Source organism: Trachurus trachurus (genome assembly GCF_905171665.1).
Source record: "Trachurus trachurus genome assembly, chromosome: 24".
In the NCBI taxonomy this organism is placed as follows: Eukaryota; Metazoa; Chordata; class Actinopteri; order Carangiformes; family Carangidae; genus Trachurus; species Trachurus trachurus.
The window spans coordinates 3059778-3079659 of record NC_139910.1 but is presented as its reverse complement, the minus strand read 5'-3'; the positions used below and the strand labels follow the sequence as shown (position 1 = coordinate 3079659).

The window sequence follows — 19882 nt, the reverse complement described above, 5'->3', positions numbered from 1 at the left end:
ATTTTATTTGTATAGCCCATTTTTAGAACTTCACACAGCATCATAACAACATCCTCTGACCTTAGACTGAGGGAAAACTCCCCAAAAGTGAAAAAATTGGAGAAACCTCAGGGTGAAAAGTGATCCTATTAAAACGTGTGTGTGTACATTCATCAAACAGTGAATCAGAATAAATTCACTGTGACATGTGCAGAGAAGTTTTGCCGGTCAGATTAGTTGAAAACAGTAGATGAAGAGCCAGAGACGATTTTCCATTCATTCCTGTTTTATTACATTATTTGTGTCCATGTAAACAAGGCTGCACAAAACTACTTAAAATAAGACTCCTCACATAAAAAAGCAGCTTGTTTTTAGACACTTTTTACTTCTTTCAAGCAGATTTTCACTTAAAATAATCTGATAGTGGAGCAAGTTTTTCTTTCTTATTACAAGCACAAAACAACTTGCTTTCTCTGGCAGATTTTTCTACTTATTTCAAGTGAAAATTAGTTTGAAACAAGTGAAAATTATCTAAAAACAAGTAAATTTTTAGGTGATAAGTCTTATTTTAAGTGGAAAGAGAATAGTTTTGACTAGAAATGAGACATTTTGACAAGAAATAAGACAAATATTCTTGGAAAGATTTTGAGTTTTTGCAGTGAAAACAGTCTGTGACCAGTCAAAAACCTTCATGATCTCCTATACAGTACCTCAGCTCAGGAATGCAACATGTTTCCTCCCCGTGGTCCTGTAGGTGCCCTGTCCCTCCGGTTTGGACCTGAACCAGCCAATCACGAACCAGCAGCTGCAGCAGCCGCCGCCGTCGGCTCAGCGCAGGTTCACCGGGCCCGTCCCCTCCAACCTCCTCACCCTCAACGACCTCCACGACTGTGTGGCTGCTCGCCGCTGGCTCTGCTCCAACTTTGTGGAGCTGGAGGGTAAGTGAGCACCTCCTCCTCCTCCTCCTCCTACTCCTCCACATACACACACATAGAGACAGAGAGAGAGAGAGGGGGAGAACCTAAAATTAATCTGCAGTAGTATGTCATTACTCAGCCAGTCAGCGCTGAAGTGCCCCGGTATAATTAGCAGCTAATTAGCTGCGGAGAAATCTTTCATCTCTGTGAATCAGGTTGGCCTCTTCCATCCACTTTCCATTATCATATCACTTTCTGAGAGCCAGGCTTTTCAGAGCAGCAAAAAAAAAACACACACACACACACACACACACACACAGTGTCATTAAGCAAAATTAATCTGCTCTCTGAAGGAATTGTGCAGTGATCTAGAGTGAGGCTTTTATACATACTAATTAGTTGATCCCCAGTCATAAAAGGAACACCATTAATAAATGCAAATTGCGATGGCAGACTCCGACAGATACCGTGTTTATTTCCATATTTTAATAAGAGCAGGAGCAGAAAACAGAAAGTGCATTTAGATTTTAGCGTCAAGACTTTTTTTTCTTTACTCATTGACAAACATCATGTGTCTCTGTGTCCAGCTCAAAGCTTTTTCTTTCTACTGGAGATGCAACTCGTTTGGGGAAAAAAAAGCTCACAGGAAGCGACATTAATGCACATAATACGATTTGATTAAATAAAAATAAACAGTCCACCTCCGGAGGTTTTTTTTTTTTTACAAGGCTGCACCACTTGTGTCCTGACTTCCCTTCCCGTCCCTGGACACATCACAAAAGCAACATTTTTTTCCTTTGGTTCACTCCAGTCGTCGTCGTCATGGGGAAAAGGAGGAATAAAAGGAGGAAGTGAGCAGTGGGTTATAGATTTATTGATCAGAGCAGAGAGGAGAAGCTCTGGTGGCCTTGGTGCTGCTGTTGTTCAGCACCACGGACAGAGACGCTGAGCAGCAGCTGTGTGGAGGTGAATCTGCTTCTCTCAGCTCTTCGAGTTTAGAGTTTATTTATTTATTTAGCACACATTTAAATTCAATGGTGCACGGAGGGAACGAAGCCAGTTGGCTTGTACATAAGTTCCACCCCTAAAACAAATTACGACAAGACAAATTTCTATGGCTAACAAATAAACATAGAAAAAAAGGAGATAAAGTGCAAACATAATCAATGTTATATGAGCAAAATGAACAGAAATTAGAAAAAAATAAAGAGATAAAGTGCAAAGTGATTCAGTAACAAATAGAGACAATAAAGATAAGGTACAAAAAATTCATTAATTGAAATCATAAAAAGACACAGTAAGGATGTGGAATCTTCCCTGAATCTTCCTGTCCTTTAATCTGCTTATTTCTAATATTTTTTACCTTATTATTTTGGTTAACACCCCTTAAAAAGATATATTGTTTGTAGAATTCATTCATTTACATTTTCATTTCCCCACATGTGACAAGCATCCGGTCCCAAAGCATGATCAACTTTTCCACAAGATATTTCCATTCTCCATATTTAAAGCAGTACTTAAGAACTTTCAATTTTGGTTGAGTTTGGCGGCGCCAGTGGCCCAAAGCGGTAGTGTTTTGCCTGAAGGAAGACTCCATCTCCCATGAGCACCAGCGCGTAGCTGGTAAACATCCCGATCTCCTGGTGCATGGAAATTAACAGAAGACGTCCAAACAAAGTTTCTGTTACCAGCGGATCTTTTCACAGTAAACACACACACACAATCCGACAGAAAGGTGCCGCATTGCTGCTCCCTCCTCGTCGTGACTCGTGAAAGTGAAACTTAAGTGAGAGCCGGGTTCCTACCATGCTCCTCAAAGCTGCTTTGTGCCAGTGAAGGCGATACAGACCATAATGATACAGACCCCCTCAGGCCATGACAGAGGTGTCATTCAACCTGTTGTAAGTTGATGTACCATCACAAAAGTTATGAAAATATTATATGAAGGTTGAAAAGTTCCTTAGTGTTGGTTTAATTCCATTCCCAACTTTTAGCCTCAAGTTATCATTGATTTTATTTAGTTTGTCAGTGTTCACACTTCATTGATCCCCCGATGAAGCCGATAAAGCCCTTTCCATTAATGTAACATTTCATTCCTTCATAACTTCCAGCGCGACTTTTACTCACACGTCCGCTGAGGCCGATTTCTGTGTCCATGTCCATAAAAGTCCAGCGTTTGCTCCGATGCGCTGGACCATCCACACATCCACAGGCTGCGTTGTTTTCACACCAAATGTGGCGGCTTTATAACCGACAACCGCCATCCTTCTACTTCTGGACTCTCTCTATCTATCTAGCCTGTCCAGCCTCTACCACCTGGTCTTTTTACTAAACGTAACCAACTCCTTTCTTCATTGCCTAATCCCAACCAGTGCAAAATCTTTTGGGGAAAAAATATGCTATTAAAGGAATTGTCAGAAAGGCAGGATGTTTAAAAAAAAGAAAAAAATACCGTCATTCCGACCATAGGAGGCAAGAATTGTCAGAATGACGGGATGTTTAATAGACAATTAAGTGTTGCCATTTAGACAATTAGAGGCCTATGTCGGAATGGCGGTTGCCCCCCGTCTAAAGAGTTATGCTACAGTTCAATAATATTAAAGGAAATAAAGAAATTCTTTCAAGACGGATGAAAGCAAAAACATTTGCCAAGAATGTTTTCATTGATCAACTAGCGATCCGGCGGCGTTATTCCCATGACCTGACAGGCAGCATCCGGGAAACCAGGAAATGCTGGGCGAGTCGACCACTAAATAATAATATCAAATAACTATAAAGACAAAACGATATATTTATCTAAAATGGACCCATTAACAAGTTGGTAACGTAGATTCATCCACATTAATATGAGACTCTTTTATAACCCAAATCAAACTCCTCGTGGCCTCTTTAACGATAATAATAATCAAACAAAATATGATTATAAATATATCGTTATTTAGAAAATACAGATAAACTAAAGTAAAACTCTTTATCAGGGAGAATGAACATCTGTCCCCGTCCACACGGCGACATGAGCATTGAGTTCATGGGTAAAATGATGTGTTTTATAACCAACAACAAAGAAAACACAGTGAACACGATGAATCTGAGTTTGTGTTTGTCTTTAAACTGAATGTATGCTCTACTCTCCGTCTTTACACAGGAGCTCATGTGTGTTTGTGTTTGCATTAAACTCACAGAGGACATCTTTTTAAAACATAACGTCCTCCAAAGGCTTTGCACTATCGCACAGGAAATATTGGCAAATCATTCCTACGATGCCGCTGGGCTGCTTTTTTCAAAATAGTATCTTTGTATTTTTTTTCTGTTGAGAGAAATCGATGCTCCATGGTCACTCCTCACTTTCTCTGATTCTCTGAAATGTATGGTTTGGACCGTTGTCGTCATCATTTCATTAAAGTAACATTGCGGAGTTTTTCGGCCTTAAAATAATGTTTCCAGACTCATTGCAATGGTAGAAAAATGGTTAATAGGATGAATGATGCTGCCACTGCAGACTGAGCCGGGTCGCTCCTCCTCTTCTCCTCCTCCACTCCTCCTCCTCTCCTCCTCTCCTCCACCTCTGTTCCTTCTTCCTCCTCCTCCTCCCTCCCCCCTTCTTCTCCTTCTTTGCCTCTTCTACTTCTTCTTCTCCTCCTCTTCCTCCTCTCTCTCCTCTTCCTCCTCCTCCTCCTCCTCCTCCTCCCTCTCCTCTTCTCTCCTCCTCCTCTTTCTCCTCCTCTTCCTCCCTTTCCCCTTCTTCTCCTTCTTTCCCTCCTCCTCCTCTTCTCCTTCTTCTTCTCGTCCTCGCTCTCCTCCTTCCCATCCTCCTCTTCTCCTCCTCCTCCCTCCTCTGAAATGTGTGTTTTGGACCATCGTCGTCATCATTTCATTAAAAAGAGAAACATCTGTATAGAAGAGAATGAAGCAGAAGTTTTTACAGATGTGAAACGTGGTCCTGTTCCACATCTGTCAGAGAGCAGCAGCTGTGTGAGCGTCGCTTCCTCCACCTCCTCCTCTCCTCCTCTTCTCTCCTCCTCCTCTCCTCCTCCTTCTCTTCCTCTTCTCCTCCTCCCTCTCCTCTTCCTCCTCCTCCTCCTCCTCCCTCTCTTCCTCCTCCTCTCCTCCTCCTCCTCCCTTCCCCCTTCTTCTCCCTCTTTCTCTCTTCTACTTCTTCCTCCTCCTCCCTCTCCTCTTTTTCCTCCTCTTCCTCCTCCCCCTCCTCCCTTCCCCCTTCTTCTCCTTCTTTCCCTCTTCTACTTCTTCTTCTCCTCCTCCTTCTCCTCCTCTTCCTCCTCCCCCTCCTCCTCCTTCTCTTCCTCTTCTCCTCCTCCTCCTCCTCCTTCTCTTCCTCTTCTCCTCCTCCTCCTCCTCCCTCCCCTCTTCCTCCTCCTCCTCCTCCTCCTCTTCTCCTTCTTTCTCTCCTCCTCCTTCTCTCTTCCCCTTCTTCTTCTTCTCCTTCTCTTCCTCCTCCTCCTCTTCCTCCTCCCTTCCCCCTTCTTCTCCTTCTTTCCCTCTTCTACTTCTTCTTCTCCTTCTCCTTCTCCTCCTCTTCCTCCTCCCTCTCCTCTTTTTCCTCCTCCTCTTCCTCTTCCTCCTCCTCCCTTCCCCCTTCTTCTCCTTATTTCCCTCCTCCTCTTCCTCCTCCTCTCCTCCTCCTCCTCCCTTCCCCCTTCTTCTCCTTATTTCCCTCCTCCTCTTCCTCCTCCTCTCCTCCTCCTCCTCCCTTCCCCCTTCTTCTCCTTCTTTCCCTCTTCTACTTCTTCTTCTCCTCCTCTTCCTCCTCCTCCTCTTCCTCCTCCCCCTCCTCCTCCTCCTCCTCTTCTCCTTCTCCCTCTTCCCTCCTTTCTACAGATGTGAACCGTGGTCCTGCAGCAGCAGCTGGAGGTTTTCTCTGAGTCGAGGAGACGAGGACTCTCTCTCAGCGATGAATGAGGAGGTTTTAAATGCTGCAGATGCTTGGTGACGCCATGACAACCAGATGCCATCTCTCTCTCCTCTGTCGTCCAGGTAACGCCGTCGTCTACGGTAACGGCATCGACGTCTACACGGCGGCGGCGGCTCTGCTCGGCCTCGGCGTCCGCGGCGCTCGGATCCACCTGGTGCTGCCGCCGCCCGACCCCGGCGCCTCCTCCTCCTCCTCCTCCTGTTGCCTCGGCGACCGGGCGGTGCAGGAGGCGGCGGCGGCGGCGCTGCACGAGGCCCAGGTTCGAGTCCACCGCGGCTGCCGGCTCCTCGCCATGAACCACGGCCACCAGGAGATCGAACCTCTGACCTCGCTGTCGTTCAGCACCGAGCAGGAGATGCTGCTCCTGCACTGTGACGTAGGTGCTGGTTGTTCTTCTCCTTCTCCTCCTCCTCCTCTTCTTTTTCTTCATCTTCTCCTCCTCCTTCTCTTCTCCTCCTCCACCTCTTCTCTCCTCCTCTTCTCCTTCTTCTCTTCCCTCTTCCTCCTCTTCTCCTCCTCCTCCCTCTCCTCTTCTCTCCTCCTCTTCTCCTCCTCTCCTCCTCCTCTTCTCCTCATCTTCCTCCTCCTCCTCCCTCTTCTTCTTTTCCTCCACCTCCTCTTCTCCCTCTTTCCCTCCTTCCTCTTCTTCTCCTCCTCCTCCCTCACCCCTTTTTCTCCTCCTCCTCCTCCTCTTCTCCTCCTCCTCCTCTTCTCTTCCTCCTCCTCCTCCTCTTCTCTTCCTCCTCCTCTCCTCCTCTTCTACTCCCTCTCCTCCTCCTTCTCTTCTTTCTCCCCCTCCTCCTCTTCTTCCCCTCCTCCTCTTCCCTCACCCCTTTTTCTCCTCCTCCTCCTCCACCTCCTCTTCTCCTCCTCCTCTTTCTCCTCCTCCTCCCTCTCCCCTTCTCCTTCTTCCTCTCCTCCTCCTCTCCTCCTCCTCCTCCTCCTCTTCCTCCTCCCGCCCTCCTCCTCCACCTCTCCTCCTTCTTCCTTCTCCCTCTCCTCTTCTCTCCGCCTCTTCTCCTTCTTTCCCTCATCTTCCTCCTTCTCCTCCTCCCCTTCTCCTTCTTTTCCTCCTTCTCCTTCTTCCCCTCATCTTCCTACCTCCTCCTCTTCTCTTTCTTCCTCCACCTCCTCCCTCTTTTCCTCTCCTCCTCCTCCAGTCAGTTATTACTCCCCTACAGAATAAAGCTCTGCTGCTGCTGGAGGATCTGAACTCTCATCATCCTGAGCTCAGCAGCCTGAGCAGCGTGTAGCTGTAGTAGCTGTGTCTGTATCTGTGTCTGTGTCTGTGTCTGTATCTGTATCTGCGGCTGTCGCTGCTGCTTCTGCTTCTGGCTGCAGGTTTCGTTTCCCTCCTGGAAGCCGTCCGTGTTTGTCAAACCACAAAATGATGTTGGTGCGTTTCCCACTTCCATTGTTTCAGACAGTGGAGGATTCTGCTTCTCTCTGTCTCTCTGAGTCTGTTTGGCAGCGGAGACGCTGTGTTTACCGCCTCCAAAACCTCCACAGAATCTGACTTTACAAATGTTGTTTGAGGAGAGAAATGGATTCAACACATTTGCTCCTCATTTGGCCTCAGTGAGAGACAAACTTTACAGAGTTACATCCTGCTCTGTTGTTGAGGTGTGATGCTGATTCTCATCGTCGCTCTGACCATTAAAAAACAGACATCACATAGCAGGATCGGTGGTTCGATCTCCAGCTCCTCTGGTCAACAGCAGCCTCGAGTTGACAATTGGCATCATCATTATCTTCACTTTCTTTTCTAGTTGCATCTGTTAATAATGATAATAATAATTGTACATTTTATTGATAACACGCTTTTACAAGTGCTCAAAGATGCTTTCATTTGCAAAATTATAATAAAAAAAAATTTCAAAAAGAGAGACAAAAGAGAAATAAAAAAAATAACTCATAGAAGAACAGAAACTAGACACACTTAAAGCAGATATCAGCTTCACGGCCGTTTCGGCTAATGCTGCGTTCAAGGCAGGCTTTTGAAACCGTAAGTTACAGCTTCAAGTCACAACTACGACTTGGTAGCGTTCCAGGTAACCCGTAGCTCGTGTTTTTACCATCCTGTTGTCTGTGAAAGTTCCCTATAACGGCCACTCGTAACTTCCGACCCGTGAACTCGTACCAGATCGAACTGGTATGACTTCACAGGAAGGAAAAACACAAAGTACGAGTTTCTTTGAACGCACCATGAGTTAGCAGCCCCCGCCAATTGGCCGTCAATTGGTCCTCGTGCTACGTCACCACATTCACGCGCATCCCTTGGCTGCACACACAGCCCTTCATGCCGTTCTCTCTCCTCATTGGATAACACTTGTATCCCACAAGGAAAATTTTCTCCTCGGGTTACAGCAGAGCAGAGTGACGGAGAGACTCGTGTTTAGGCTGAAATACTTCATGTAAGTGATTGCTGACGGAAAATAGGACTATTTAGGACTTATATTAACAAAAACATTCCACTGATATCTGCTTTAATTACACATTAAAAGCCAGTTTAATTCCAGGGGAGCTTCTTATTATTATTCTTTTGTTGTTCATGTTTCCTGTTGAACAGTCTTGACTCAAAACCAGACAAACTGATTAACTTTTAATGAGTCAGTCGGTCCTTTTATTCCCTAGATTCAGTCTCTTCAAGGTCAAACTGAAAATGTCTGTAGTAAAATAACTGGTTCCACACAGAGAAACAAAATGAGCAGAATATTTACAACAAAAAACTGAGTCAGACTGTTGTTTTAACTCGTTGATGGATGGATTTGTTACTTTTTTATTGACATCCTTTAAAGGATAATTTCCGTTTTTTACAACCTGGACCTTATTTCCAGCATAAAATACGATCATTTACTCACCCAGATAACTTTGGTGTAATTTGGAGTCGTTTTGATGAAATTAGCCCCAGTGGAGCGGCACGTATGTCCGTATAATGCGAGAACACGGGGCACGCAATGCAGCCTCTAAATAACACATTATCCGCCGCAAAACTCGTTCATTTCACCAATATTTAGTTATGATACACTAGTGCTATTCCCCTCTGAGTCCGTTGTGGCATGTTATCAACATCCTGCACCTGTAGGTTGACCTACTGACCTCTGACCTGGATGATGTCATCTCCGACCGCTGCCCGGCTCATTCTGATAATAATCATTCTGCTTCGGCATTCGGGTCCATTTTTATCTCAACTAGCCGGAGCTTTAGTGAGTCCAGGTTGAGGAGAGGAAGCCTGTGGAAGCTGAACTTCATCCAGCTGCTCATTTTGTTCTGACAAGTCAGAAACTCGCAGAAATGAACCGTAGCATTAGCGGTAGCAAGTTAGCCGCGCCGCACCGCGGTCGGAGATGACATCATCCAGGTCGGAGGTTAGTAGTCAACCTACAGACCCCGGATGTTGATAACATGCCACCACGGGCTCGGAGGGGAATATCACTAGTGTATCATAACAAAATATTGGTGAAATGAACGAGTTTTGCGGCAGATAATGTGTTATTTAGAGGCTGCATTGCGTGCCCCGAGTACTCGCATTATATGGATATACGCGCCGCTCCACTGGGGCTAATTTCGTCAAAACGACTCCAAAGTTGTCTGGGTGAGTAAATGATCGTATTTTATGCTAGAAATAAGGTCCAGGTTGTAAAAAACTGAAATTATCCTTTAATATTTAAACACATGTAAAACAAACAGAAGAGGCAGAAGACGAGTGATTTTCCTGATCCAACCTTTGACATCTAACATTTCTTCGCTCTGCTTCCAGGTGTTCATCAACCTCTCCAACAGAGGAGTCGACTACGACGCCTTCAGGAGCATCAACGGCTCCCACCTGGCCTTCGACAGCAGGCTGGTCATCGACGCCTCCTTCCAGACCAGCGACCCGGCCGTGTGCGCCGCCGGCCCGCTCACCAAGTTCTCCCGCTGCTACCACACGGACGAGTGGTCGCACGCACACTTCAACTCCAAGGAGGTGGGTCGGGAGCTGGCGGCCGCCGTGCTGCCGCTCTTCGACCCCACGCTGGAACAACCCGCCGAGGAGACGCGACGGGAATCGGATCGTCTGGTCCCGCTGTACAAACGGGCCAAGATCCAAGGTCAGGATACTGCAACTCCTTCCATTAAAGGGATAGTTCAACGTTTTTAGAAAATTGCCATAATTCCTATAGTCATAGCAGTAGGTTCGTTACCTTTAATTGTCGGTGCATGCTGTTTTTAGAACGGCGGAGCAGAGCCGTGAGCTGCTCAGAGCTACGCTACGGAGGCTCATTATGGTATTTCTTGGTTTCCCTCATCAAACTCATCAAATACACAATCCAACAACTCCACAACGCTCTGGTGGACAAGTTGTGACCTGCACATTCACCACGCTATGAGATAATAACACAACGTTACCAGAGTTGTTTTAGAGGGAAATACAGAGACTGTTGATGAAAAACTGTCCCTGAAGGCAACGCGCATCAGCGGTTTTGCATGAATTTCCCTCTAAAACAACTCTGTGTGGTAACGTTGTGTTATTATCTCATAGCGTGGTGAATGTGCAGCTCACAACTTGTCCACCAGAGCGTTGTGGAGTTGTTGGATTGTGTATTTGATGAGTTTGATGAGGGAAACCAAGAAATCCCATGAGCCTCCGTAGCGTAGCTCTGAGCAGCTCACGGCTCTGCTCCGCCGTTCTAAAAATAGCTTGCACCGACAATTAAAGGTAACAAACCTACTGCTAAGTAGCCTATTTATAAATAAGCCTTGTTAGTGCAGAGACGCAGACTTCACATCAGCTGAACTAGTCACCAGACACAACAAGCTCTTTTTTTGCACTATGATGAACTAAATATTGAGGTATTGTTGAAGTTTTGGAAAGATTTTGGTTCTTTCAGGCTTTGTTGTTAGTTCCAGTTCCCATGAGCCTCGTCTGCTGTTTTTTGTTTTGTTTTTTTTGTACAGAGAAGAAGTTGGTTGTTCATTTATTGTATTTTTTTTATTTTATTTTTTTAAATCAAAGAACAGCATGTCTTCTCCACAGCTGTGATTCATCCAGATCGATCCAGTTTCACGTCCACCCAGCTGTGCGTCACACACCACAGCAGCGTCGTCTATAACGGAGCTCGTTCCCACTTCACCTCCACCTCTTTGGTTCCATTCAGCGTGAAGGAGCTTCATCATAAACACAGGATTCCTTCACATTCAGCAGCAGCAGCTCATGCGTCCATATATATATCCTCAGGGTTTATCAGTTGTCCTTCCTCCCGTCCGTCCCCGTCTCTGTCGGCCTTTTTATCTGAGAGAATTCGTGCTGTCCATAGTTTTTTTTTTTTTTTTTTTTCATTAAGCTTTTGTGAAACATTTTTCCAATCTTTCACCCGCCCACCCACCGCCGACGTTATTGTGGCAGACACTCAAACCGCAGCGCGCCGTGACAATGCCGCATTGTGCTGCCGTGTATTCAGAGCGACCAAGGCCGGTCCAGGCTGTTTTTTGTGTTTTTTTTTTTATATAAACACAACAGCCACTCTGCTTCGCCCTTCTCTCCCAGATGAACCACACGTGAACTTTTCAGAGCAGAGATGTCGTATCGCTGCATTGAGTTTATTGCCTCGGCCCTGCTCTCCTCTGTGGGTGGATGCTCACTCTGGAAATGTGCGTTACTATTCATCTGCTCTTGTCCCAGCTTTTTTTTTTCTCTCTCTGTTGCTAAGTGCGAGTTTCAGCTCTGGAACAGATCATGTAGGAATATTTTTTCTTTTCCTCAGGTAAAAAACACAGTGATTATTGTTGTTTTTCCACTACATTTTTCACATTTCCTGTCATTATTGTTGAGTTGGCTGCAGATAATGATCATATTTCCGCTCTTTTTTTTGCGCCTCTTTCATCTTCTTAGGGTTCAATCTAAAGATATTTCATTTATTTACAGAGATATCAACCAGAGAGAAGCAGCTAATCCTCACGTTTCTCAACTCAGTGGTGATTGTTGGAGATAAATTCTGTGTTTATCAAGTGAAACAACCAGACAGGCTTGGTGCATCTCAATAAATTAGAATATCATGGAAAGGCTGTTTCCAGTAGGCTTTTTTAAAAATGCTTTTTTAAATTTTTTAAGATACTGAATTTTAGGTCTTGATGATTACAATTAAAAGAAATTAGAGATAATAGACTGTAAAGGCTCTCTATAATGTATTAGTTTCACTTTTTGAACTGAATTACTGACATTAATAAACGTTTCCATGATATTCTAATTCACTGAGATGAACCTGTATTTCTGACTCAGCAGCTTAAGACTCGACTCATAACTGATCTCCATGTGTTTCTGTCTCTCCTCAGGTGGGAAGCTGCCTGGTGGATTTAACTACCTGCACGTCACCAAACCGACTGCAACCAACCTGTCGCCCAATGCAGTCAAACCTGTGAGTTATGACTTTTAAACATAGAAGTCGTCTTTGTTTTGTTTTTTCTGCTTTATTTACAGACTGAATTTATGTTTTTTTGCTCACTGTCAGGTGCACATATTTACCAAGTAAATCATAGGAGCTTTTACCTATTAGTGCCGTTAATTATAGTGAATCAAAGTCATATGAACTGTGTTATTTTCCTCTGTATGCAAAAAGAAAGAAAAGTGTCACAGAGAAAATGAGTTGCATTAGAAAGTTTTTTTTTCCCAGTTTGTGGTTGAGCTCACTATAACTCACTACACAGTCCCTCCAGGAAAATGTGATAATTATGCAACCGCATAATCCAACGTATAATCAGCCCAAGTTATGCAGGAAGTTGCCACATAAATTGTTTATTTCTGTGCAAAAAGCTTAAAATATGCAGGTTTTGCATGATTTCATTATCTCTGCATTTCCTTAGTGAAATAAGACGCATGTATCTTTGCAGAAAATGTAAACATGTTGCATACAGGAGCAGTAATTTCCCCTTGTTGTTAGTCTCATTTGCCAACTGAAATAAGCACAAAAGATGACGCAAAACAGTTTCTCAATGGACTCCGTGTAACTGCGTGTTGAAACACAGGCGGAAATCAATGTTGGACGTGGTGTTTGCGTGTTTGTGTGTGTGTGTGTGAACACATAAAACAACCCAAAGGACACAAAACTGAGAACAGGGTGTTAGGAGAATCACTCTTTCTTTTTCCTCAAATCACATTTTTTTTGCGAGCTCCCGCAGTTTTAGCAAATTCCGGCAAGTTCCTCGCACTAAATTGCAAAACTACCCATCGCATGCCGTCACATTTTTTTAAGGAAAACCCGCCACATAATCAGGATTTTTGCCGAAACAATCTCAAAATGATTCTGTTTTCTTCTGACAACATGTTGCACACAACAGAGGGAGTGAAGTGAATGAGTGAAGTGATGTTGAACACAACCCCAGTCAACGTTCACTCCGATATCTGAGGAACTTCCCTCAGGGCGCCTTCACAAGAGCAGGACGGACACGGACACGGACACAGACGGACGACAACATGACAAGTCGACGCCTCCGGACTCGAGTGTCGCCGGGCGCAAGAGGCACAAACACAGAGCTGAGACCTAAATTAGATTTTTATTCAGCTGCTCTCCGTCTGCACAGCCTCAACAAGTCCCACTGGAGATCAGTGTGGACGGGGCCGAGGGTGAAAACACACGATGCAGAAACGTCTCCTGAACCTGCAGCCGAACACTCAGAGGTCACAGGACTGAAACCAGAACCTCCACACTCACACTCAGACTCACAGCGACACTTTTCACCAAACAGGAAGTGACACGTTCAGACACACACAGCTCAGTGGATGTGTCCAGTTTCCAGACACACAGCTCAGATGTTATCGCTGCGTCACAGAGGTCTGGCTTCGTTCTCACGCCGGACACATTTTCTTGAATCAAACACTTAAGGCCTTTGCACACTGGGTCCGTTTTTTTCGTCCGAATTTGCCGCACGTCAAAAACTAAATTCGACCTCATGTTGTGTCGATCATGTTTACACACCGACTCCCAAACTTTCGTCCGTCATAAAGGTTTTCGGAACAGGTTCGATTTAATGCGTTTGTCGCATCCGTGAAGAGTCTTTTTGACCAATCACATCAGCATTTCGAGGCTGGAGAGGTCGTCTTCTGTTTACTGTGTGAGCTAATAATCAATATCTATCAAACTGGACCACTGACATCCTAAAATAAACTGTTGAAGTGATCATGATAGTTGCTGCACGTTAACAAGCAGCAGGCCGATCCCCTCACTGTTGGCTTCTCTCAGGATGGACACAATATTGAGAGAACCACAAAGTGCATCACTGTGTGACGATTTTTGTCTCCCTCTCCGAAATTTGGAACACAAAATAAAAACGCATGTGAATAAAACACAACGGACTCGGTGTGCAAGGAGCCTGCGCGTTATGTTTTTTGTCGGATGACGGTTACGAAAAACGCATGTGAAAAAAACTGACTCAGTGTGCAAAGACCTTTAGTTAACGACTTGTTCTTCTTATTCCGCTCACATGAACGGAGCTGAACGTTCTGACCGTCTCTGACTCTGGTCTTCTTCCTCTGTGAACAGCTGCAGGACCAGGGGATGGTGACGGGCCGGGTGGAGACGGGGAACTACTTCTGCGTGCACCTGGACGGCTCGGACCTGGTGGAGACGCTCACCTGCCTCTCGCTGAAGCCGCTCCCCGTCTCCAACTACCTGACGCTGTACGGGAAGCCGCAGCAGCTGCTGGGCCAGCTGTCCACCCGCTACCACCAGGGCCTGGTCCACGACCTGTACAGGTGAGAGGACAAGACCACACACCTGGTTACACATCACAATATTATCATTATAACCTTTATTTAAGCAGGTTTGTCCCATTGAGATTAAAGAGACCTGGCCAAGAATGGCAGCACATACAGTTAAAAACAAACAGTTTCAACACATGGTCACATTAAACACAGACATAAAAGATACAAATAACTATAGAATTTACAAAATTGGTTAAAAATCAAAACATTTGCACTCAAATAAAATGTTTGCACTCATAATGGGATGTATCGTGGACTTAAATACATTCAGAGATACCAGATTATGGAGAACGGAGACTCTCTGCTCTGTTATTCAAGATTAAAAGAGATGATAAATAAGATGGAGTCATCTCAATAACAGCCTTGTAAATCAAGACATACCACTGGCTGAGCCGGAGCACACACACAGGAACGCACACAGGAACACACAGACTTTAAAAAGGGGGAAATGTACATCTTGATCTGTTTTGTTTGTTTTGCACATAAAAAGTCAGTAATACGATATTGGACAGAGCAGACATGCAAGGACGTCCAAAAACCCCTCAAGGGGACTGACAGGAGGACTTCCCTAAATAAGCATTAAGATGGACATTTACTGTACATTCACACACACAGACACACACATCAAGCAGTTACATCAAACTTCATAGTAATGTCATGTTTTCCATCAAGGCAAAAGATCACACACTCACTTTTCATACAGAATCTTTCTCCACCAAGTCGTTGCAATCAATCGTGATTTCTTGGCTACATTTCTCAACATTACTGTGAAATTGAGTTTTATTTCTGGCCTATTTCTAGACATTATCACGTAATTAGCGGCCTGTAAATTAAAGGGTTACCATACTTTTCTATGAAAGTAACATTATGCAAATAGTTAAATTAATAGCTATGTATGGACAGCATTTCACAGAGTTATGAATAGTTTTTTTAGTGTAGATGACTGGCTCACCTACCTTACTGCAGCGTTGGAGAGTCAGAGCGTCGTTATAAACAGTTGGTGGCGTTTTGCAGACAGAGAAATCTACTCTGTTTCCTGTTATCAATAGGGATGATGATGATTAATAAATGATTACATGCATGAATACATCTAAATGACATCTGTTTATCCTGAGACACAGAATAAATCTCAAACTGCAGTGAGACGTGTTTCTTCATCAGAGGAGGAAAAAAAAAAAGCAAAGTATTTTGGGAGGTAAACAAACTGAAATGAGCAGTTTGGTGAAACACCAAATGTCTGTTTTTAGTCTGTTGCTGCTTCACCAAATCACAGTTTTCTTGTCCGTTATTGTGTTTTTCTGTCCGCAGCAGCGTTATAATTAGATTTATGCAGTTTGTGTCTCTGATTGTGTGAGAACACACGTTGCTGGTGGTGAAGTTTTTTAAGTTTTTCATGTGCACAGCAGAAGTTATGTTTCCATCCAAACGTTTTTATGAACTCTTATGGAAACAGTAAAATTCAATTAAATGCCAGTGAATATGGACAAAAAGTTTGTCATGTCGATCTCAACTGATTTTCTCTTGATCCATAAAAGGCTTATTATGGGATAAACACTGATGGAAACTGTTCTTTTCAGGATTAATGTGAATTGTGGTCGCGTTTTACGTCAGTTTTGTTCAGTTCAGTTGGCACATGAGCACTATTATAACTTGTGCAATATTTACCATTTGTTTGCTTAAAAGCTAACTTAACTTGGCTGTCATTCATAATCACTCAGTGGTTTCCAAGGCAACAACTCCTGACAGTGGCTCATCAGTAGGGGTGTCACGATTCTCCAAATCCTCGATTCGATTTGATTTTCGATTTTAGGGTCACGATTCGATTCTCGATTTTTTTTCTTTTTCTTACAGCACAGAGGCCTATGCTATTTTCAGACTAGTCTAGTCTACGATCATTGGTTTTATTCATCAGATTTTGTACAGTAAATCTTATTTCAAAAGATGGGCTACATATAAGTGATGCAATTTCCATAATGTATCACATTAGGCACTAATGGTCAAATTTAAATAATTTATTTACAATATAAAGGTAACATGCACCCAAAAATCATGATCCAGGGGACAAAATTGCCCCCAAGGTTTTGAAACAAATATATTTATATCTGTACATTATCATAATTTTATTTTCATTAATTTACCGTCGTTATTCTCCTGATGTCGGCTTAATGTAATGTAAACGAGATTGCGCTGATACGGAGAGTCATGTGACAGACAGCGGGGCAGAGCTGCAGCTGCAGCGCTGCGATGGTCCTGATCAGACTGGTGGTGGTCCACAGTCAATCAGTCCCGGATCCTCCACCGTCACCAGATCCCCCGAAAGCCCCCGCAAATAATACATCGACAAAAAGTGGCAAGTTGCAGCTTTTCGTCGGCTTATTATTTGCGGGTTGTTGTTTGTTGTTTGTTTTTTTTAGTCACTGCAACATGCGGCTCTCAGTGCTTGTCGGTGTTGTGTAGTTAGAGCTGCGTCTCCCTCCTGTTTCCCAGGTAGGAGGGACAGTAGCCCACCAGGGCTGGTGATGAAACGCTATAAATGGTGAAATAACTTTTCTTCGATAGAAATATGAGACGTGGTCGATAGGTTTCATTCATCCATGTTTTGGCAAATAGCCAATGATATTGAGAGTTGCGCCGTGCCGAACCAATCATGTGGCTGGAATAGAGCCGGTCAACATGTGCATGTGTTTGGGTTGCTGCAGACGTGCACAGCAGCTGACACCGCCGGTAAAAAAAAAAAAGAGAGAGAGAGACAGACGGAGAGAGAGACAGAGAGAGAGAGAGTGTTGTCTCGAAATAAAAAGTAAAGGAGAACTCGGACCAGTGACTGAAAAGACGCGTGGTGCGCAATGGGGACAACAGGCAGTTGTAGCTTTGCGGGGGGGGGGGGGGAGGATCGTCGATCCTCTCTTTGACTTCGATGCTCGAGATCGTGACGTAATTTCGATCGATTTCGATAAAAAATCGAAATCGTGACACCCATACTCATCAGTCATTACACGTTTGGCTTGTTGCGCATTCCGTTTGTGCGATTCAGTGCAAAAATGAATGGAAACGCCTTAAAATGCAAGAAATGTATTTGATGCATCAATTTGATCCCAAAACCACCTGTGACATCATTAAACATGTGTTTTAGTGGATATAAAGCTTGTTAAGCCAGCGTTACTCAACCAGGGGCACTGGGACCCCTTAGTGGTACTCGGTGCAATTGCAAGGGGTATTTAAAACGATAAAATATAATTTTATTGAGCAACCTTTTGACACTTTTTATTTTACTAAAATAGTGACCGCAGCCATCATTTTTGCTTGAAATGCATTACGTCGTCACTACAAATTCAACACTGAGTGGACAATCTCCTTAAATTTAACTTTTATTCTGAAATATCGCATAGGAGGATGGTGTGCAATGCAATGTTCTGTGCACAGCAACTTTTAAAAATAAACTTTAGTAGTAAATAGGTTTCTCTTCAAGTCTATTTTGGGGCGGTGGATTTCTTGCTCAACATTTTCGCTTGAGTGGCAGCCAGGCACGGCTCAGCGTGCTCAAGCGTGCGTACAAGAGTATGTCAAGTCCTGAGCATGCGGAGAATCAACCTGTTTCAAGGTTTACATGACGCTTTAGAAAAACCATTGGTTTATATGAAGTATTTTCAATCGGTTTTGTTTCCTAAACCTATTTGAAACTATTTAAAACTGTCCATGTAAACCATCCACCTATTGAAATAGCATATTTACCTTAAGGGCCATTAATAAATGTGTGATGATGCAATTAAAAAGGCTTGGAAATTGGTTTGGGACTTGGAAACTATGCAGGGGGTCCGGCGCCCCAGAGGAGACTGAGAGCCGCTGCTTTAATCCATCCTCAGATAAAGTGATTGACAAGTGGATGGAGACACAGTTGGAGAGTGAAGCTGTTTAATCAGAGGACACGAGGACGAGTGACCAGCTCAGATTTAGTCCTGAGCTTCCTTTGTCCTCACGTCCTCTGTGTGTTTGCTGCTCTGACTTCACTGTGTCAGAGTGTGTGTGTGTGTGTGTGTGTCAGAGTGTGTGTGTGTTAGTCAAACAGCAGGTGACCTGCTTCTGAGGTTTCAACACAAATGACCCCCAGACATGGACGTCTATTGTCCCCCCCACACCCCCCCCCTCCTCCTCCGCCTCCTAATCTGTTTATGCAGCTCCCCAATCTGTCTTTGTGGCCGGTTGCAGGACGAGACAAAGCCGGAGCGGCGGCCGAGTCCTCGCTGCGCTGACTCGTAAAGTCATTGTGGAGGCTGATGGAGCATCATGAGCCGTTAAAGTAATTGATTGACCGTGTGGCGGCTGCGGGGTTATTCAGCCGGGGCAGTTAGAGTGGTGGCCTCTCCCTATGTGTGTGTGTGTGTGTGTTGCTTCAAGGCTGAGTTGTTGGTTAAAGGGTCAGTTCATCCACATCATTGAGATTTCCTCTCTGGGTGTGGGATCCTGCTGAGTGAGGCGACCGCAGGTTAAAGGGCCCCGACCGCGGCGGCAGCGAAGGAGGAAGTGGTCCGAGTTGTAGAAGTAAAAGTAGGTGAAGGCAAAGAAAAAAAAGAGAAAAAAAAGTGGGACATGAGTGACAGACGATGGACACTTCATCTACAGTCGGGGCCCCTGCAAATCTCCCACAGGGGTCACGAGCTGATTAATGTCAGAGGGACGAAGAGAAAACAAAGTCCAGCTGCTTTTATTTTGAAATACTGGCCTCAAAAAGTTGCACAAATGAAGCCGTGACAAAGAAATTACTCAGAGCCCCCAAAAAACAAACAAAACAAAAGTTTTTTTTTTCTTTTTTATAGTTTTCATCAAACATTTAACTTAAATGTATAATGTGTAGGAATTCCCCCCATCTAGCGGTGCGGTTGCATATCTGAACGTATTCTTGATGTTGCATTCACCTGAAATGGGGCAGACGTCAGACAGACAACAGACGCTGCATGTAACAGGATAAACAAGTGGTCCGCCAGCACGAGGCAAAACAATACAGGCCTGACAATATGTTGTCATGGTGATGTGGTATTGTTTTACCGTCTTTCTCTGGTGGAGTAAAATGACATCCGGTTGGTTTGCCGACGGCCGTCTGCCTGACTGCACCTGAATGCAACACCAGTGCCTCCGTCCTTCCTCACACTACACAGTGGTGACAGTTTTAACAGGCCGAGCCCACAGCTCCGCTCAGTTTCCATGGTTACCTACGGTCACGATGCAACATGGCCGCCTCGGTTCGGTGCGGCGCCCACTTATGTATTTGTAACGACTTGTAACAACTCATTCTAAGGAACCAGAAAGCTTTCATTTGTATGC

At 44.4% G+C, this 19882-nt stretch overlaps 1 protein-coding gene across 1 annotated transcript in view; it reads left to right on the top strand.

Annotated features, from left to right (window-relative positions):
* Positions 1 to 19882, top strand: part of cfap61 (cilia and flagella associated protein 61) — a gene marked incomplete at both ends in the record, with an annotated part of 51643 nt that overhangs the window by 30860 nt on the left and 901 nt on the right. The window contains 5 exon segments of the mRNA XM_084000186.1: positions 734 to 917; positions 5889 to 6202; positions 9587 to 9917; positions 12139 to 12221; positions 14343 to 14554. Of these exon segments, the coding sequence (XP_083856312.1) occupies positions 734 to 917; positions 5889 to 6202; positions 9587 to 9917; positions 12139 to 12221; positions 14343 to 14554 (1124 nt within the window).